This window comes from Hemicordylus capensis, chromosome 1 (genome assembly GCF_027244095.1).
Source record: "Hemicordylus capensis ecotype Gifberg chromosome 1, rHemCap1.1.pri, whole genome shotgun sequence".
Classification (NCBI taxonomy): Eukaryota; Metazoa; Chordata; class Lepidosauria; order Squamata; family Cordylidae; genus Hemicordylus; species Hemicordylus capensis.
The window spans coordinates 89,314,393-89,336,976 of NC_069657.1; the positions used below are offsets into that span (position 1 = coordinate 89,314,393).

At 43.4% G+C, this 22,584-nt stretch overlaps 1 protein-coding gene across 1 annotated transcript in view; it reads right to left on the reverse strand.

Annotated features, from left to right (window-relative positions):
- The window catches only part of TTC17 (tetratricopeptide repeat domain 17), a 120,033-nt gene that overhangs the window by 35,803 nt on the left and 61,646 nt on the right, over positions 1-22,584 (reverse strand). The window contains exon 16 of the mRNA XM_053259906.1: positions 15,248-15,434. Within this exon, the coding sequence (XP_053115881.1) occupies positions 15,248-15,434 (187 nt within the window). The remainder of the gene's footprint in view (positions 1-15,247; positions 15,435-22,584) is intronic.

A 22,584-nucleotide genomic window follows, 5' to 3' on the forward strand; every position in this document is an offset into this window, starting at 1 on the left:
TGAGATGGAGGGGGAAAAAAAGGAGTTTTCAAGTATAGAGAATATTATAGAAAATCCATAGACTATCAAGAACAACACTATGGGGAATGTGGGCAGGACAAAATGGAAAAAGGTTAACCAAAGTTAATGACAAAATACCTGTAGAAAATGTGCTAAGCTAGTATACTATTTTTATTATAAATTTAAAATGGACTGGATGATTTCAATGGAGAAAGCCCAGCAGTTTAATTTGTTTTAAGTTTGCTAGGTCTTACAGATAAGGAAGTGGCTGTCTGAAAACCAGTGGCAGCATGCAAAGAACTGCTTTTAGGGATAATATAGAAAGATCTCAGCACTGGAATTCTGATGCCTTTTACTAACATGTATCAAATTGAATATAACAAGTTGGGGAAGAATAGTAGAAAGTAATACCACTATGGAAGACTTATGTTAGAAGATCATACATGGAACATAGGTCAGCTTTACAATATTGTTGCAATCTAGGCAAATATAATTTCCCTTGAGTAACAGCATAAGGGAGGGCACTTTTTCACACAACACATAATCAACTTTTGGAATTCTCTGCCACAAGATGTGGTGACAGCCAACAACCTGGATGGCTTTAAAAGAGGTCTGGAAAAGTTCATGGAGGAGAGGTCTATCAATGGCTACTAGACAAGGTCTATAGGCCACCTCCAGCCTCAAAGGCAGGATGCCTCTGAGTACCAGTTACAGTGGAGTAACAGCAGGAGGGAGGGCATGTCCTCAACTCCTGCCTGTAGGCTTCCAGCGGCACCTGGTGGGCCACTGTGCGAAACAGGATGCTGGACTAGATGGGCGTTAGGCTTGATCCAGCAGGGCTGTTCTTATGTATGCCTTCAACTCCTGCCTGTAGGCGTCCAGCGGCATCTGGTGGGCTATTGTGTGAAACAGGATGCTGGACTAGATGGGCCTTGGGCCTGATCCAGCAGGGCTGTTATTATGTTTTTAATTTTGGTGAACAATAAGAGACATATCATATGCAAACATGGCTGGTAACAGAACTGCTCTGCTCAAGTTTGATTAAGCATTAATTTAGGTACTTCATCTTAACATTATGAACAAATTAAAGAATGCGTAGAGAAAGCAATGTAAATCAAAAAGAGTTAAGAATGTCAGACACATTGGCTGACATACTGTGCAACAGTACGTCACCCTAGTAATGTTGCGTTTGCACAATTTAGGCAATTGGAAATAGTGGGCTTATTCTTGTGTAACACAATTTGCCTAAACTTTGCACTTGCACAAGTTGTGCAACTTATGCAAACTGCGCAAATGCAATATTACTAGGCCAACACCCGGTTGCACAGTACAATAGCCATTATACCATTAAGGAAAGTTTGCTGGGTACGTCCATTTTCGATAACGTAATATCAGAGGTGAAAAGGTAGATATTGGAAAGGCTGATGAAATGATGAAGCACTAGTCTTCAGTGTGACTGATCAAGATCAGGACAGAAGGTGGTCGATTTGAATTAAATACAGGCTGGCTCACACATAAAGGTACAGTGTGCCACTGAGTCAATGTCGACTCCTGGCAGCCACAGAGCCCTGTGGTTGTCTTTGGTAGAATATAGGAAGTGTTTACCATTGTCATCTCCCGCACAGTATGAGATGATGCCTTTCAGCATCTTCCTCTCTCGCTGTTGAACTGGCAATCTCTGGCTTGCTAGTCAAGTCATTCCCTGCTGCACCATTAGGTGGTGGCTCACACATTCATATGTATTATTTGATCATTTATTATTTTATTATTATTATTAATTCAGTTTCTATACTGCCCTTCCAAAAATGGCTGAGGGCAGTTGACACAGAGAAGTAACAAATAAATAAGATGAACTGAAAAGCAGTGTATTGGATGTGACAAATATGAAAGGTATGTTTATGGCAGATCTGTGAGTGGTCATTTATACATGCAAGCCATCAATTTATGTTGCAGTCACAAGTGATAAATATGCATGTGTGAACCAACCTACACTGTTAACAAAATGCCTATGGAACAAAAAGCTGCCTAGGAAAAGCAGCAGAAAATTTACATTAGTCTTAAAGGAGATGCTGGACAGTCAGGACCTTTGGAAACATTCTGGGCCACAAATTCTGCTTCAGCACAAGTTACTTTTCATTCTGTCTGTGATTTAATTCTTCAAAGTGAGTTAGAACCGGACTGGACCTTTAGTATTTATGTTTCTATTACAGATACATCTCCTGCAATAATCTGTTTTGCAACCAAGGTTGGTGAGTCTCAAAATAGATATTGTGGAGCTGGAAAAGATGCAGAAGAAAACCAAAATGATCAGTTATGGAGCAACTTCCTAAGAAAAAGGCTGCAATATTGGAGCTTTTTCATTTAGAAAAGGTTGCCTGGGGGGACACTGTTGAGGTTTATAGAATTATGCATGATGTAGGTAAAATGGATGAAGAGATGTTTTTCTCCCTCTCTACCAGCACCAGAACCAGGGGTTAGCCAATCAAAGTGAATGGCAAGATATTTAGGATGAACAAAAGAAAATACTTCTTCACACAGCACATAATTGGTCTGTGGAACTCACTGCTGCAAGATGTATCAATGGCCACTAGCACAGATGATTTTAGAAGGGTAGACAAATTCATTCAGGACATGTCTATCAGTGGCTACTAGTCTTCATGCTATATGGCAGGGGTTCCCAACTTGTGGTACTTCAGATGTTGCTGAACTACAATTTCCATCATCCCCAGCTATCATTTATTGTTGCTGGGGATGATGGGAGTTGCAGTTCAGCAACATCTGGAGTGCCACAGGTTAGGAGCCCCTGCTATATACTATTTCCAGCTTCAGAGGCAGTATACCTCCGAATACTAGTCGCAGGGGACAATGGTGGGAGAGGTTTGCTTTCATCTCCTGCTTATGGGCTCCTGGTTGGACAGTGTGGGAAACAAGATGGATGGCCTTGGCCTGATCCAGCAGGGTGCTGCTTCTGTTCTTCTTTTGCATTGCCAAAAAACAGCCAATGCCTGACCACTGCATAATGGGCCCTGTTCCTAGTGAACATAGCGCTAAAAATCACCCTTATGAAATATAAACCATCACTAAATAAATCATGAAAAGGAAAAAATCAGGAAGAATGTTTGTCTGCTAAATCTGAACACATTGTGGCACAAGAGGGACAAACATATCCACAAAGGCTATCTCCCTACAAAGTCCACTGGGACAGCTGAGAATACAGTGAGCCCTTATCCACAACCTATCCATTAATAATGGAGAAGGGAGCTAGCAGGGCTGGCTGCATTCAAAACCACCACATCCTGCCCCTTGTCCTTCTCTCGTCACTGGGTAGAACAGGATTTTTCTCTTTGTGACGTGGACAGAGAAACCACAGTGTGTTCTTCTGAGTACCATCTGGAACGAGGCCCAACATGGAAGATGATTCTAAATTTAACTCTCCAATAGCATCAGCAGATAAGAAAAACTAGAAAAATGCTATTTGCAATGCCTCTCTCAGGGTACTCTGATGCTACATATAGAGCAGCAGGCTAAGTAATCCTGTGGCCTGAATTTCAATTAGTGCCTCAAAAATAACTTGACATCCTTTAGAAGACAGGGAACAGAGAATGGTACAGATTCAGAATGGTGATACTGCCTTCTTGTTAAACTTCTGTGAAATGCATTGTAGCTTCTAATGTCTTCCTATAATAAATTAAATTTCCAAAACTGCAAAGCATCTTATGTGAAGAACAGCTACTGTCAGCCACTAACTTCCTCCAAGATGCCTTGATATTGGTCTTTTCACACAAACTACTCAAAATTCTATCCGCAGGTCATTAGAACAGGCCAAAGCAACCATGGCCGTTAGTTCACATTAAAATAATAGCAATAGCAATAGCAATAGCAATAGCACTTACATTTATATACTGCTCTATAGCTGGAGCTCTCTAAGCGGTTTACAATGATTTAGCATATTGCCCCCAACATTCTGGGTACTCATTTTACCGACCTCGGAAGGATGGAAGGCTGAGTCAACCTTGAGCCCCTGGTCAGGATCGAACTTGTAACCTTCTGGTTACAGGGCAGCAGTTTTACCACTGTGCCACCATGGGCTCCTTGGTGCTAATGTGAATGATGCTGCTAATGTGAATGAATCTGTAAAACAACTTTGCTTATAATGGATATTGCTTATAATGTGCTCCATGAATGGAAGAAGCTTCCATTTCCAGAGCACAAAGTGAGGATCCAACCCAATGGTGACATCCAGACTAATGAAGCACTAGTGCTACAGGGAAACACCAGTGTAGCAGCAGTGCTTCTGAAGAGTTTCAGATGAATGCTGCACCAGTGCTTTTGTGGGGGGGAGGTGAATTTTGATGACCTCCCCTTCCACTGGAAATACTGTGTCACCCAAAAATATGTCCAAGGGCTGTGCATTCCTCAGTGACATTTTTTTCGGTGACAAAGAGCACTTCCTGTGCAAGAAGAGGCTGTCAGAATGTGCCCCCTCTCACATCATGAGTGGTGGAGCTGAGTTAGCTGAACTTTGTTTTGTTAGTCTGGTTATCAGCCAGTATTTCTTAATTTACCTAGCAATCTTTACTCCATACTCACAATTTCTTTTAAAACAATTATGAAAAGCTGAAGTTCTTTCTTTGATCAGGCATGAAATGAAGGCAAAAAAACTTAGATTACCGTCACACTAATCTCAGAGAGATGGTCCATAAGTCATTTTGTGGGATCAATGTTTTTTGTGTGTGTGGTGGGGAGCTGCATTAATACCTTACATAGAATAGAGACAGACAACATGATCATCAACATGTATCTCACTAGGAATGATCACAGTGCCGAAGGGAACATGCTGCTAATGCTGCACATTTTCATTTTCAAAAGGCTGCAAATAAATGAATGAATGAATGAATGTAATTGATCTTACATTACACTTATCTTGCAGTGTAATTATGTGAAACTATCCCGGTCACACATGAAAAAGAGGAACAGAATGCAGTATATTTGGTCTTCTTTTTACTTGCCTTCTTTTTGATAGTTAGCACTTTGATCGTTAGCCCTTATATCTTCCAAATTAATCTAAGCAGCTATGAGGGCCAGTGTTGTGGGATTTTTTTATAGAAGGCCCTATTCTATGCACATTTATTTAAAATACTTATAACCTACCTTTTGGTTCAACTTCCACCCAAGGGGAAGTAAGTTACACTGAATTCAAGATAAGCCGACTTCTTGGTATGTATGCCTAGGGTTGCAACTATAGATAATTTTATTTGTTGGTATTTAGGCTTGTTAGATATAGTCATATTTAGAAAACTGCTCCTGGACCATTTCCTTGGTGGCCACCTCTGGTTAGATAGCACTGCTACATGGAAATCTCACAGGCATACCTTATGGTGTTCAGTGATTAGACTGTTGCTGTTGTAGGTTTTCTGTGCTAAACCGGCTCTCCCTTCCCACCAATATTCTCTCGCCTTTAGGAAGCACTGAACTCTCTTCTCTAGCAAATATACTTTTAGGGATCTTTTATTGGTTCCCTCCTATTATCCCTTAAATTTCTCAAATTTTCCTTAAAATAATGTACTATTTTTCTATATTATACTGGCGTAACTGAACGGTACTATATTTGTGGTATGTTGTATTTTTATATCTAGAGTAACAGCATTGTACTTATTGTGAAGCACTTTGAGCACCTACTAGTGAGTGCCTTATCAGTTATTTCACTTTTGTACAGCATTAAGGTACCTTTAAGTGCTTCAAAAATATTATTTACTGTCACACACATATTTCAGTGTTAAAATGCCATCATTTAGACACAGTTAAAGTACCAGCCAAAGTACCATTTCACTCTGGGCTGCTCAACTTCAGCACTCCAGATTTTTTTTGGACTACAACTCCCATAATCTCCAACCACAGTGGCAAATAGGTATTATGGGAGTTGTAGGCAAACATCTGCAGGATGGCTGAAAGTGATCCGTCCTGATCTAACTAATGTACCATCATTTAGCTATGGTAGCCAACTGTAGTTAGCTACTAAGTGTACTGGTCTTTTGTGCCATTCTCATTCAGTAAATGTACAAAGCAAGAGTGGTTGACATGATGGGAAGCCCACTGTCTTTGTAATGTTCTGCCCTGGCCCTGGTACAGACCTGTAAGCAGTCCCAATGCTTTTCAGACCCAGTGGTTGTTCAAGCAGCATTACCAGTTTTTCCCACTTCAGTGAGAAATACACAGGGCGGAGTATTAGTGATGGTAAGCTGTGCGTCATGTCACCAGTGGCTAACATTCTAGCAAAGCATGCATGTCAGAAGGCTCTGTGGGCAAGAGCCCATATACAGCATCCCCAGTCATCCTGAATGCATGCTGTTGTGCCATAGGACTAAGACTTGTGAGTGCTGCTTGTGCTCTGCAAGACCAGAAAGATGTCACTGACCTTCAGCAAGGAATTTTTGATCCTTCAGAGAGCTCCCAGAGCATGAGCAGTGCTTAGCTCTGTGATGCAACAGTATGCACGCAGGAGGACTGGGGGGAATTGCACTTGGGCTCCCAATGCATCTTTCTAAAGCCTACTTACAGGCTTGCCTTGTTAGGATGTTAGCTAGTAGACAAAGATAGCTATTTTTCCTACATGAAATATGGGGAAAGCTTCACAAACCTACTGGCACTCTGCTAAAATATTTACCAGATATACGTAACATCTATGAGCCACAGATGTCATGAAGTCACCTTCCTAAACGTGCTTTGGGCTGCTTCAAATGCAGATTTCTGCCTACCAAGATAGTGCTTCCATATACAAAAAAGCACACAGCTCATGTTGATTGTACACACACCTAGTTTATTTCCTGTCAGTGCAGTAACATACAGATTCGGGGAGCCTACTGCTAACTGTGGCTTCCTAAGCAAGCCCCAGGGGGCGGGGGGATAGGCACGTGTGCACTTGTCATGAAGATGTGGCTTACATACTTTTCTCTACATAGAAATGCTATTCATGAGGACAATCATACACCTGATCAGCCCTCAATGTTAAGTCATTCTGATCTTTGGACCTAAGTGAGATTATGTGATCATGGTTACTACTTGACCAAAAGGGGTTGGCATACTAGATTTCCTGGATGCCCATTTTACACAAGTTTGAAGGATAAAAATGCAGGGCTTGTGACTTAGATTTTCTAAAGACTCTAGATTTTTAGACTCTCCTTGTCTAAACTAGAAAATGTAGGATTGTAAATTAGAATTCCTTCAAAATATTCAACACTAGGGAAAATCCAACTTTTATTATTTATGTTTGCAAGGTTCTCAGAAGCCCTTATGTGCACATTGATTCTGTCTTCAATTAGTGACCTACTTCAAGAGAAGGAACTCTACAGTATTCTAAAAACCAGTAAAGCTGGATAATCAGCATTTTAAGGCATAGTTCACCTGTTTCTAATTCTAACACTGGTCCACTCTAGGGGTATGCACAGAACCAGGGAGGTACCAGGGAGGGTGTTCTTACCTCCTCCTCTGCACTTCCCCCTCTGGCGCTGCATTAAAAATAGCTGGTGCAGGCCAGCTGGTTCCGTCTTGCTGCCCTGGTCAGTGTAACACTGGAAGTGGCAGCCACTTGGTTGGTGCTAACACCACATCTAGTTGGTGTTATGCTGACCGAGGCAGCAAGAGGCAATACAGCTGCCTCGTGCCAGTGATTATTAATCCAGCATCAGAGGGGACAGCACAGCAGGGAGGTAAGAACACCCTCTCCGCGCCTTAAAGAACCCCCCACCCCTTGCGTTTGAACCAGTTCAAATGCGGTGGTTCCAGACGTGTTTGGCAATCTGTGTCTAGACCACTGAACAGGTTTGTGCACATCCCTAGTCCACAATGTGCAAGTTTCCCTGATATAGTACTTAAGTAAAGTACATGAAATGAAAGCATATACTGATATCCTAAGCTTTATTTAAAAAAAAAACATAGAGAAGAAATGTGTACTTCTGAATACAAATGTGGAATCTTATGCCATGAGATGCACCAGACATATGGACCATGATCCCAAGAAAAAGCATGGTATATGGACTAGAACAAGAGTGACAGAGAAGACAAGAACCTGTGCTGTGCTGAATGCTTGAACACAAAACCTAAAGAAGAGGCTGCCACAGCACCACAAGGAAGTGAGGAAAATACAAAAAGTCAACCAGTGAGAAGAGCTTAAGTGCTAAAGTCATTTCTTCAAAGCTTATACGAGGCTTCATTTCCATGGCAATCATCATGGATCTATTCCAAACAACAACTGGCTCAAAACCTGCGGTGGAACACTGGACGCTTGCATTAATCTGGAAACAGGTGCTCAGTGATAGCAAACAAGGCAGATGCCTAGTGGTTGGAAATTACTTTCTGAGGGCAGACACACTGATTCAGCCTAAGCAACTGTTAACTTTAGTAAAACATTAATGCTCAGTTCAGACAATCTAGCAAACGATAATTTGTAGGACAGATCCCCTTGCGTGCACAGTTAAATGCAAATATTTTTGGTTTATTTAATCAGTTACCCAGGACATCCAGGTGAGGAAACTGTGGCTTAAGTAATGCAAGAAGTCACCATGGTTTGGCATCCTGGTTTGCTGGGGTAGCTTAAACTACACTTTTCCAGTTTAGATGTCGCAGGATACTATGGCTTCAGAAACTAGGAAGCTCTGCATGTAGCTGGACACATAAGGAGGAGGAGGAGGACGGAAGATGAGAGAAGGGTGTGCACAGGATCATTTCTGATCCAACAGATCACAGTTTGTTGGAATGTCTGAACTGAGCCCACATGTTTTGATGTACAATGTGCTCTTCTTGATCTTTGAATTTTTGTATAATTTTCTAGAAGTTGGAAGCAAGTCAGAGAATGAGCAAGAAGGAAAAGTGGTATGTCTTTGGGATATCTGGTTGCTGATATGAGCCTCATGTACAGATAGATATTTTACAGCTGGTAAATACCATTGTGAAATTATAGCCCTAATTAGAATATGTCCATAACCCTTTATTTTGTATACAATTCTCTATATAAGTATGAGACTCAGATTAATGCTCACCAGCTGTTCTATATTGTTAGATCAGGGGAGGAGCATTACCTGTGGGCACTACAGCCCCCTTCCTATCTTCTCTGTTCTTATAATGAAAAATCAAAATAATAGGGATGGATGACAACACATTCTGATCAACTGACCATAACACAGAGATGGAAGTTGCTTATCTTGCTAGGTTCTGGAAAGACAGGGAACCCACATTTCTGTACTATGGTCACTGCAAAGATTGATCCATGCTGAATGAAGAGTTAGCCAAGCAGATGGCAATTATAAATGCAGTCAATCCTATCTGCCTCAATGGTGCATCACCACCAGCTACTACAATGATGGTGATGTTCAGTTACACTTGTTGTTTGGTTGTGTATATTATGGGACCTTCATCTACTTGTGATCAAGATTGATCAAAGACTTAATCTTCCATAAAGTAACAACTTCCCACTAAATAGAAGTTACACCCAATAATGTGTGAATTACAAAGAAACCCCAAACTTTGGCCTAAATGCAAACCAAAAGTTGTATACAAGGAACACTGCCATGCAGGCAAAGAGGGGAGGGTGAATTTCAGCAATCCCCCTTTCCCTCTGCAAGTGTCTGTGCCCCCCCCAAATACATCCCCAAGGGTTGAAGTTCAGAGGGAAATAGAAGCATTCCTGCATACAACTGTTTGGGTGTACAGGTGAAACTCGGAAAATTAGAATATCGTGCAAAAGTCCATTAATTTCAGTAATGCAAATTAAAAGGTGAAACTGATATATGAGACAGACGCATTACATGCAAAGCGAGATAAGTCTGCTGACTGCTAACTTGGCAAAGAGGCACCTTTTAACGTGGTGATTCTCTTTATTTAGCGGGGGAGAGTAACTGGCCCTATCCACCCGCAGGCACAGTACTTCCAGTGACTGTTGCGGGTGTCTATCTTATCTTTCTTTTTAGACTGAGCCCTTTGGGCACAGGGAGCCATCTTATCTTATTTATTTATTATTTCTCTATGTAAACCGCCCTGAGCCATTTTTGGAAGGGTGGTATAGAAATCGAATGAATGAATGAATGAATAATCTGATTTCTGCATGTCAGGAAAAAACTCAGGGCCACTTCACTTAGGTTTTCTCCTACATGTGAACAACCCAAACCATCCCTGGGTCACACTCCCAAAGAAATAAGTCACTGAATTGGGCTATACACAGAGACAGCCAGCAGCAATTCTCATGACTTTAATGGTGGGAAATAGTTCTGCCATCACAGCAATGGTTGCCCACTGTTGCTGACTATGGATGATACCATTCTGGCCTACGCAATCAGGAAGGGGATGCACCAAGAGTGCATCCATTGTGATGTCCTCTGCAGATGTGTCTATATTTTGTGGAAGGGAAAGCACCTATGTAAGTGCTCCAGTACTTGGGTCTTCCCACATGATTAAGGGATGCACCTTCCTGATCATTTGTGCTGGGGGTGGTATTGTCCAAAGCAGTCCTGTATCCATGTATAGTCTAGTGATGAGCATGTGTGTGGTGAAGAATAGCTTAGGCTGCTCATGTGTAAAGGCAAGTGCCCACTATGAACCAGGCACTTCATTCTAAATAATGGAGGAATATCAGAAGATGTAGTCACAGAGAGCTAGAAATCATATAAAGAGATGAGAAGAGGTTATCACTCCCCAGAGTGTCCACAGTAGGCGTAATGGGGCAGTTGCCACACCCACCCGGAGGCATGGCCAGATTAATATGGAGCCATGTGCATACATTTGCATGTGCCTACTTTGCCACCCCCAGCCCCTGGAAAATTTTCTGCAGATGCCCATGACCCTCCCAATGATCTTCATTGCTACTAAAAGGATGTATATGCTCAGTTCTAGGTACTATTCTCTGTACTTGAGATATGCTCAAATGTATTTGAAGGTTTGACTTTCTTGATTCCTATAAAATTTTCTTTTGAGCCCACTGAAAAGAAGAAACAGAATGGTGAGCATTAGACACATTGGCTGATTCCTAGTGCTCCCTTCCTTCCCTTTCCATTGTGTGTTTTTTTTAAAAAATCCCACAAAAAAGCCATCAATATCAGAAGTTGGATTTATTAGAATGTTTATTTCACATTCTAAAAAGAAAACAAAGAAAAGTCCACACCATTTCTCATGTTCAAAGTTCTAAAGTTCTCACATTAGCAGGGGTTGGACAAGATGACCTGAAGTGTTGCCCACCTTTGTAGTCTATAAAAGAAAGGAACACAGCATATGAAGAGCAACAGAGGGAACAATGTAAATATGGAAGTTTCCAATAGTAAATCCGTGTTTTATCTATTTGCTCTCTGACAAGTCTTGAATAGAGAGGACATGTAGAATTAAATAGGTCCCCAAACTAGTGCCGAAATGGCTATGCCTACATTAGAAGCATCATTACTATGACGAATCTGGGCAGACTTTCCACTTCCCTCCCATAAAGAGCAATGCAAGACAAAAGAGCTAACAACTTAGAATAATGACGCAATTCTCAAAACCCATACTCTATTAATGGTCTTGTTTTATATTCTTTTGTCTGAGAGTATAACTGAAGGTTAGAGTGGTTAGGGTATAAAGATATTTAAAATGCAGCATGAAAAAACAAAACAAAAACACACACACACACACACACACTCAGTCCAGCATCCATGAGAATCTCAGCTGCAGAAATCAAAGTTCTTTACTTGATATTCTATTTTCCAAATAGATGGTTCTGCATTTAGACTTCCAGACTACCCAGGAGCACAGAAATGTGAGGAAATAACACCATATGTGAACCTCAGAAGAGAGATACAAACAAATAGTACAAGAACAGTACACTGAGGGAAATAAGTATTTGATCCCCTGCTGATTTTGTCCGTTTGCCCTCTGACACAGAAATGACCAGGCTATAATTGGAATGGTAGGTTTATTGTAGCTGTGAGAGACAGAACAACAACAAACAAACCCTCAAAAGCCCAGTGCCCAAAAGTCAGCAATGGATTTGCATTGTAGTGAGGGAAATAAGTATTTGATCCCCTATCAACCAGCAAGATTTCAGGCTCCCAGGTGTCTTTTCACTATATGCAGGTAACGAGCTGAGATGAGGAACACCCTCTGTAAGGGAGTGCTCTTAATCCCAGCTTGTTACAGTACCTGTATAAAAGACACCTGTCCATAGAAGCAAGCAATCACTCAGCTTCCAAACTCACCACCATGCCCAAGACCAAAGAGCTATCGAAGGATGTCAGGGACAAGGTTGTAGACCTGCACAAGGCTGGACTGGGCTACAAGACTATCGCCAAGCAGCTTGGTGAGAAGGTGACTACAGTTGGCACGATAACTCGCAAATGGAAGAAACACAAAACAACTGTCAAATCTCCCTCAGTCTGGGGCTCCATGCAAGATCTCACCTCATGGAGTTGCAATGATCATGAGAACGGTGACAAAGCAGCCCAGAACTACACGGGGGGAACTTGTCAATGATCTCAGGGCAGCTGGAACCATAGTCACCAAGAAAACAATTGGTAACACACTACGCCGTGAAGGACTGAAATCTTGCAGTGCCCGCAAGGTCCCCCTGCTCAAGGCAGCACATGTACAGGCCTGTCTGCAGTTTGCCAATGCACATCTGAATGATCCAGAGGAGAACTGGGCAAAAGTGTTGTGGTCAGATGAGACCAAAATCGAGCTCTTTGGCGTCAACTCAACTCGCCGTGTGTGGAGGAGGAGGAATGCTGCCTATGAGCCCAAGAACACCATCCCCACCGTCAAACATGGAGGTGGACACATTATGCTTTGGGGGTGTTTTTCTGCTAAGGGGACAGGACACCTTCACCGCATCGAACGGACGATGGATGGGACCATGTACCGTCAGATCTTGGGTGAGCACCTCCTTCCCTCAGCCAGGGCATTGAGAATGGGTCGTGGATGGGTATTCCAGCATGACAATGAGCCAAAACACACAGCCAAGGCAACAAAGGAGTGGCTCAAGAAGAAGCACATGAAGGTCCTGGAGTGGCCCAGCCAGTCTCCAGACCTTAATCCCACAGAAAATCTGTGGAGGGAGCTGAAGGTTCGGGTTGCCAAACATCAGCCTCGAAACCTTTCTGACTTGGAGAGGATCTGCAAAGAGGAGTAGGACAACGTCCCTCCTGGGTTGTGTGCAAACCTGGTGGCCAACTACAAGAAACGTCTGACCTCTGTGATTGCCAACAAGGGTTTTGCCACCAAGTACTAAGACATCTTTTGTGAAGGGATTGAATACTCTTTTTCCCTCACTACAATGCAAATCCATCGCTGACTTTTGGGCACTGGGCTTTTGAGGGTTTGTTTGTTGTTATTCTGTTTCTCACAGCTACAATAAACCTACCATTCCAATTATAGCCTGGTCATTTCTGTGTCAGAGGGCAAACGGACAAAATCAGCAGGGGATCAAATACTTATTTCCCTCACTGTAAATGGTGAATATTGGTAAGCAACATCCCCAGGAAGAGATTTGGCAACAATTACGGAAGCTTACACACATTTCTTGTGTCACTTCAGCGTCTAGGACAGGGGTGGAGAACCTTGGCCCTCCAGTTGTTTTTGAACTACAACTCCCACAATTGTGGCTGGGGATGATGGGAGTTGCAGTTCAACAACAGCTGGAGGGCCAAGGTTCCCCACCCCTGGTCTAGGATAATAATTTGAAAGTGTTTTGACAAAGTTTGTAGTAGTAGAAAGCAAGAAAGGTGATGAATGGAGATTGGGTTTCAGAGGAGAATGGAATGAGGGAAAGAGCACTACAAGTCATAGGAGAAAATAAGCAGCTGAGTGCTGCAGGCCGCTACCCTCCTGCTGGAAGTTTTGTTCAACTCTGTCATCATCTAAGGTTTTGCCAAAACCTTTCCACAGAGCTTCAGGCCTCTCTCCACAATGAAACTTGCTAAAAGCTGAGATTCTCTGGAAGCCAAATTCCAGATTCCACATTTGAGCTGTGTACTTGAACATGCAGCAGACATGCAACTGTTTTCACCCCTTGACAAATATTGTTATGAAGTACAGGCAAACCTCGTTATCCGCGGTTTCAGCATTTGCAATTTCGCGTATCTGCAGTCGGGGAATAGGCACCCGACCTTGACAAACGTGAAGGGGGGAAAAAAGGCTCACATATCCGCGTGTTGGGGGGGTCGGCCACAGCCATACTTGTAAAGGGGAATCTGGCAAGGATTCCTCATTACAAGTAAAGGGCTTGGGTTAGAGGGAGGTGAGGAGACAGGAGGCAGCCACAGCAGCGGGGACTGGGTTGGTGGCAGCACATTTTACCTTCTAAAATTGCTGCAAATGGTGGGAGCCTGCTGTGATCCCCGCTGCTGCATATGCCTCCGCGGCCATTTTAAAAGGAAAAATGCACCACTGCCTCCTCTGCAATCCCTGCTGTTGTGGCCACCTCTTTTACCATCTGCAGTGATTTTTAGAAGGTAAAATGCGCCACTAATGACCCAATCCCACTGCTGTGGCCGCCTCCACCCCCATCTCTGGCAATTTTAAATGTTAATTTTTAAAATTACCACTTCTGCCCGATTTTTGTCCGTTTTTCAGTCAATTTCTATTAACACACACACACACACACACACACACAAACACACACACTGCATCACAGCTTTAAAAGTTACCTCTGAAGAAATTTGTTCAAGCTCTCGTTAAAAAAAGGGACATAAAATTTTTCAAGTATTCACTGCAGATTTCGAACAACAGAATTCTGCTTTTAATATAGTGTGGATTTGAAACTAATCCATATATAGTTTCTAAACATGAGTTATATTAAGAGAAATTGGGGTGGGGGATGAGTTTAACATAACACTTATTCTTGAGTAAAGAAAAACCCTTCCTCCACGTCCTGTGCTTTTGATATTTTATGAATAACATGGGAGAGAAAAATAAGAACATTCCAATAGCTTGTAGCAGGCAATGCTCTGGATAGAGTGATCTGAAACTATTCCAGTGATCTCTAGTTAGAAAAAGTTGCATACAGATATTATAAGGAGATTAGCTAAGGGATAAAGGGGAAGAGAGCTTTATTCTAGACTTTTAAATCTAAAGCGAAAATATTGCTCCCTTTCTGTTAGGACAAACAGTGTAGAGAAATAAATCAGATTATCAGAGAGAGGGGGTGGGGGAAGAGAGAGTGAGAGAAGTCCAATTTCTGCAGGAAGCCTCACAGAGACAGGTTATTATTTTGGGGACTTTTTCAGCAGCTGCTTACCATTGCAGGTGGAAGATGTGATGTTGTAGAGAAAGGGATAAAACTGCAGACAGCGGATCAGCTTCAGGCTCCTCTCACACTCCAGACACTTTGTAGTAATATCCAGGGCACTCCTGAAAGCCTGCAATGACCTGCTGACATTCTTTAGAGCCAAATAGGCATTTCCTAAGCTCAAGAAAGTCAGAGGCTAAAAGGAGAAAAGCACATTTGCGTCAGCACAGGCCAGAATTTTACTTGTTATCTTGTCACATATTCAGCTATTTATCTTCTCAAAACAGATGCAGACAATAGCTCAAAAGTACTTTAAAATAGACAGTACTGGGAACAGGTATAGAAAGCCTATTGTGTAGTCTCCTGTTTAAAGGAAATCTCCCTCTACCCTAATCTCTTTGGGGAGTTCTGGTTTAAGTTTTATTTTTTTAAAAACCTCAAATACCCTATACTAATACACACCTGCATTAATATAATTCTTCCTTTAAATACAACCCACAGATATGGTATCTGAGATGCTCAACGCACAGGGGAAACAAAATGTGCAGTATCACTCCTCATTTAGTCTGTTGCCCCTCTGAACGTTTTATTCTCTGCTGCCTGCAGCTGAGGACATCTCTGATTGGGTTATCCTTCCCATGTGCTCCTAGGCAGGATTAATGAAAAAGTGTTACTAGCCTTAAGAGCCCAGGATGGATAACCCCACTCAGTTCTTTTAGTCCTGCTGCGCTCCTAGACAGAGCTCAATAGAACTACTTTGTAAATATTTTAATCCTCATTATTTTTCTTGTTTTTATCGCCACTATATCTGTCTCCATCTCTCCTGCCTCTAATCCTCTCCTCTCTAACCGCTGTTAAAAAACAAACAAACAAACAAACAAACAAACAAGCTTATCTGATCTTCTCTTAAAACTTCTCCTTCCAATCCTTTTCCCCGCATCTCTTGGACAGATTCCAGATGGTGTCGACTGGAGATTGTTGCTCTTCAAAATCTGAGTTTAAGTACGGTGTCTCTCAAGGCTCCGTACTTTCTCCAATGCTTTTTAGCATCTACATGAAACCGCTGGGAAATATCATCAGGGGATTTGGAGCTGGGTGTTACCAGTACGCTGATGACACCCAGATCTACTTCTCCATGTCAACTTCTTCAGGAGCTGGCATATCCTCCCTAAATGCCTGCCTGGAAGCAGTAATGGGCTGGATGAGGGAGAATAAACTGAAGCTGAATCCAGGTAAGATGGAGGTACTTATTGTGCGGGGTCAGAACTCCAGAGACGATTTCGATCTACTTGTTCTAGATGGGGTCACACTTCCCCAAAAGGAACAGGTTCGCAGTCTGGGAGTACTTCTGGATTCACACCTCTCCTTGGTTTCTCAGGTTGAGGCGGTGGCCAGAGGGGCTTTCTATCAGCTCCGGCTGATACGCCAGCTGCGCCTGTTTTTTGAGATCAATGACCTCAAAACAGTGGTACATTTGTTGGTAACCTCCAGACTTGACTTCTTTAAAGCGATTTACGTGGGGCTGCCTTTGTACGTAGTCCGGAAACTTCAGTTGGTTCAGAATGCGACAGCCAGGTTGGTCTCTGGGTCATCTCGGAGAGACCACGTTACACCTCTGCTGATGGACTTACACTGGCTGCTATAGGTTTCCGGGCAAAATACAAAGTGCTAGTTATAACTTATAAAGCCCTAAACGGCTTAGGCCCTGGGTATTTGAGAGAACGTCTTCTTCATTGAGCCTCACTGTCCATTGCGATCATCTTTGGAAGTCCGTCTCCAGTTGCCGCCAGTTTGTCTGGTGGCCACACAGAGACGGGCCTTCTTGGTTGCTGTCCCGGGACGATGGAATGCGCTCTCTATTGAGATACGATCCTCCTCATCTCTGACAATTTTTAAAAAATATTTAAAAACCCATCTTTTTACTCAGGCCTTTTCAGCTAATTAATAATGCATAGGTTTTAATTCCATGATTGATTTTTAAATTGTTCATTTTTAATTGTTTTTATGTGGTTTTATGTGTGTTTTAAATGTTTTCTGATTGTGAACTGCCCGGAGACACGTGTGTGGGGCGGTATAAAAGTTCAATCAATCAATCAATCAAATGGAGCGCCATCAGGTTATTATTTATTTTATTTTATTAGACATATACTAGTTCTGAGGGGAAGAAACAGAGCAGGCTTCCCACTCTCAACTAGGGCCCCGGGATCGTCGCTTGCTATGGCGCTGCCATTAATGGTCGTGCCACACGGCCAAACAGATATGGGGGATGCCTGATTGGGTCCCTTTCTGATTGCAGGGAAGGACGCCGAACCATGTAATTCACTTCTAACCCGTGTGACGCGGAGCTCAACCAGAGCTCAGGAAGGAGTGGAGCTGGTCAGCGTGGGCCAGGCTTCAGCCTCGTTCCCACCACTGCCAAGCTTGAGGGAGCAAATGTGCGCCACTGCCGCCTTGAGTGCACGCGGCACTGCAAATGGTGGCACGGCAGTTTTGGTGGGAATGTCGGGAACCGCTGCTAACCAAAGTCACACTTCTTCGATGAAATGAGCCACAGACTGCCAGGGAGCAAGAACCGGACACCGTAGGGAGGATGCTTCATCGGGACTGAGAGAAGCGACTGCAGCACTGGTGAGATCCCTCCTTGTCGCAGCCAACCAGGTAGCTTCTCCAAATAGCTCCCAAACCTTGCAGAGTAGCAGCCTTCCCCAGGAAATGCCCACTAAATGGCAAAACTGGATTAAAACTTTAGCATTATCCTTAAAGGGAATTATGCAAAAAGTGGAAAAGGGCAGGAAGAGGGGGACCTTCCCCCTCCTCCCCCTCCGCTGAGGAGTCTGAGGCACCCAAAAAGGCAAAAAGCAAAAGAAAGCACACTAGTGTGGATAGACATGACCAATCCCCTCAACAAATTATTACCAATATGGAAGTGGTGTGTGTGCGTTCATCTGAAGGGTCTGGTGGAGAATCTCCCAAACCTATACCTAGTAACCCATTGCCTCCGCTCCCCACACCTCCTGATAGAGGCGCAAGCGATCCTACCATTATAATTCAAGGAATAGTACCTGATAAGAGTAATCTTCCTATGGAGACACCACCTGGGGATACAGGATGGGACACACTGGACAAGGAAGAGGGGGAGTGTTTGGATGACCAGGAAAACCCTGCATCCACATTATCACAACGTTTATTCTCTCAGGAGGATTTTGCACCCCTTGTAACCAGGGCTGTTAATACATAGGGGCTTCAACCCTCAACTCCTACTGAATCGGTTCTACCCACTAAGGGAACACTTGTGTTTCCCAAGCAAAAGAACAAAGAATTGCTTTTTCCCTTACCAGAGCTCTTCGCTGACATGGTAAAGCAGGAATGGCTGCTGGCTACCTCTAACTGAAAATCTGTAGCAGTGGCCAATAAGTATTATTCTTTTCAACAAGAGGCAATAGATATGTTCAAGGTGTCCCCTATGGATGCACCAGTGGTCGTCCTGTTAAATGGGGCACTTTTGCCCAGGGATGGTGAATCAGCACTTAAAGATATGATTAAAAAAATAGATGCCTCCTCTTTTAGAAGGGCAAATGAGGCATCATCTCTATCAATTAGGACCTCAGCAGCTGCATCCATGTTGTCCCGTGCCTCTGTGGTGTGGTCAGACGATCTGATTCAGGATCCTCCATTGGACATATATAGTTTAAGACATCAGCTCATTAAAATACAAAAAGCTCAGGCATTTGTCTCAGATGCAACTCTAGATGCTATAAGGTTTTCTTCTAGGGCTTCTACAGCTACAGCTATAGGATGGCGTAACTTATGGCTGAAGCACTGGTCAGTGGATGTAGCATCTAGGTCAAACCTGGCTGCAGTACCCTATGATGGGGTTAAGCTTTTTGGAGAAGAAGCTCTCAAGGAGGTACTGGTGGAGTCAAAAGACAAACGTAAGGCCATCCTCTACCTCCAGCACCATGTTGGCAGGAATGTCCTCCTCCCAGGAGTCTTTTCAATTTCAATACCAGCCCTTTCGATCTTTCTGCCCCTCCTTTCAGACAGAGATTCTAGATACCAACACCCCCAATGGAACAGACAATGAGGGGCTAGAACATACAATCAGAATAGACAGGGTTTCTTAAACCAGCCCAAACCACAAAAGCAACAATGACTTACCCTTAGGGGGTTTGGGAGGAAACCTTCCTACAAAAATGCAGGAAACTACAACAGATCAGTGGGTCCTAACAACAATTGTGACAGGATACACTATAGAACTGACAACCAGCCGTCCCAGCAGATTTATACTGATACCAAGGTCACATTGGCCTATCAAACACATAGACTTACTAAACACAATACAACATCTGATGGACATAAGTGCTATAGAACTGGTGCCTACCTATCAAAAGGGTCAGGGAATTTATTCAGTCATATTCACTGTTCCAAAAAAGGTCAAATCACTCAGGGCAGTATTGGATTTAAAATTCCTAAACCAGTGGGTTCCAAAGCGCAGGTTTTGCATGGAATCCCTTCGGTCCATAATGGAGGCCTTGCAACACCTAGAACTATTAGCTTCCATAGATCTAAAGGACGCATATTTGCATGTTCCAATACACCCTAACAGTCGACACCTACTGCGCTTCAAAAACTGCAGGGTACATTATCAGTACAAGGCCCTTCCCTTCAGAATGTCCTGAGCCCCACAAATATTTACCAAGGTGCTGGCACCTCTGAACGTGCACCTGAGGCTTCAGGGAATACATATTTTTTATTTCCTAGACGATCTACTTCTAAGATTCCCATCCTTGCTTGAAGCATCAGTAGACCTTCGGCTAGCTCTACATACCTTAGAACAGCACGGGTTCCTCGTAAACAAGGAGAAGAGCGATCTGATACCATCATACAAAATCTTACACCTCGGGGTGCAGATAGATACCCACAGAGACAGACTATAGTGCCAGAAGAGCGGGTGCAAATTATAAAAAGTAGCAGAGGTACTTTGGGCTCGAGAGGCCAAGTTGCTATCCTTAACACGACTCCTCGGCTTAATGGTGGCCACTCTGGACTCCGTACCTTGGGCCAGATCCCACGTGGTTCCTTCTAAAATTCAGGAACCCGATAGCCAAAAATATCAATATAACTCTATTGGTTTCACAACAGATTCTGGAGTCGCTACAGTGGTGGTTGATAGATGCCAATATTTGCCAAGGAAAGGAATTCCTTGATCTACCTTGAGTCATCATCATGACCGACGCCAGCAAGGTCAACGGCTGGGGGGCGCATTGTCTATGCAGAGCAGCCCAGGGATGTTGGTCCACAACAGCGGTTTTATACCGCATCAATTGGTTAGAGCTGCGGGCCAGCCGTCTGGCATTATTGGCATTCTAGGACATGATATTCAACAGACATGTGTTAGTCAGAACAGACAACATGATTGACAAGGCCCACATAAACAGGCAAGGAGGAACCAGGTTGAGACCATTCCAAGCGGAAGCAGCGCTGATCATGTCTTGGGCGGAAAATCATTTCGCATCAATAATGGCTCACCATGTCCAGGGGGACCTCAACTTGGTTCTGGACTGGCTGTCGACAACAGCTCTTACCAGGCGAATGGGCATGCAACAAGAGGATCTTCCAGAAGATCGCACAACGATTCAGAATAACGCAGGTCAACTAGTTTGTGTCGACGCTCAACACACAGCTGCCCAGATTCTTCACCTGCTTCCCATGTCTACAAGCGGAGGAAGTGGACGTGCTGTCAGCAGAGTGGCCCTCGGAGCTCCTCTACGCGTTCCCACCAACACCACTCCTGACACAATTCGTTTGCAGAGTTCATCAACTCAGAGAACAGGTCATCCTGGTAGCTTCATACTGGCCCAAGAGGCCATGGTTTCCAGAATTGTACCACATAGCCACACAGCAACCATGGTTTCTGCCGGTGTCAGCAGATTTACTTCATCAAGGTCCAGTTGAACATCACGATCCAGGCTGGTTACAGCTAGCCGCCTGGAGACTGAGTGTGGAATATTAAGTAAATTTGGATACTCGAACAGTGTACTCACAACAATGTTGGCCTCCACAAGAGATTCCACCAAACGTATATATCAGTACACATGGAGAGCTTTTCTACGATGGTCAGCCAGGCACTCCATACCTCGTGGTGCAGCAACCATTAAAGATCTCCTAGCATTTCTCCAAGAAGGACTGGACAAAGAGCTCAAGGCGAACACGCTGAAGAGTCAGGCTGCATCACTGACAGGAATTATAGCAGAGATTTCCAAAAGCAAGATAATGAACCATCCTCATATTAAAAGGTTCCTGAGGGGTGTAACCTTACTGTCACCCATGGTGGTCCAGCGTTTTCCATCTTGGAATTTACACACTGTTCTCCGAGAGCTTCAGAGTGCACCTTTTGAACCAATAAGGACCATACCTCTAAAACTCTTATCATACAAGACTGCCGTTTTGATAGAAATAACTTCTGCACGTAAGATATCAGAATTACATGCTTTGTCAACACACAAAATCCTCTGTATTTTTTCGGCGGACTCGGTCCAACTTATACCGAATCCCTTCATCAGACCAACGGTGTCCTTGGCTTACCATCACTCACAGGACGTCATATTACCCTCGTTCTGTCCTAGACCAGTACATCCAAAAAACCGAGAGTGGCACAAATTGGATGTACGCAGATGTCACAAGATGTATTTGAGACGTACAGAGGACCTCAGAAGGAGGAAAGCACTTTTTGTTAGTTTCCTACCTGCTTCCATGGGAAATCAAGCATCAGCACCTACCATTACCAGATGGATACGTGCTTGCATTTCCCTAGTCTATGAATCACTGCATCTTCAATCCTCAGAACATATTCTGGCACACTCTACCAGAGCAGCAGCCAGATCTGCTGCTTTTTCATCGAATGCACCTGTAGATGAAATGTAGGGTGGCTACTTGGAAGGTGCCATCAACATTTACAAAGCACTACAAGACTGACTTATATGCCACCTCTCAGGCTGCATTTGGTCGCAGGGTGCTTCAACAGGTTCTTCCCCCGGAGTAGGCAAGGATACTCCCTCCCAGAGAGTGTTATGGCCAGAGCTGTAGTATGTCCCAGTCAGAGATGTCCTCTGCTCCAGGCAGAAGAATGGAGCATTGGTTCACTTACTGTGAAAGCTTCTTCTTGCTGCTGGAGCAGAGGACATCTCAGCCCTCCCAGGTGGTGTCCTGGCCTACTACATGGGAAACCAAGAGGTACTAAAGGGTATAAATTATTATTTCTGTGATGTCTGTTAAAATTTCCCACTATTTCATATCTAATCTATCTATCAAGTGTTTTTATAGTGATTATGTTCAGTGCTACTTGC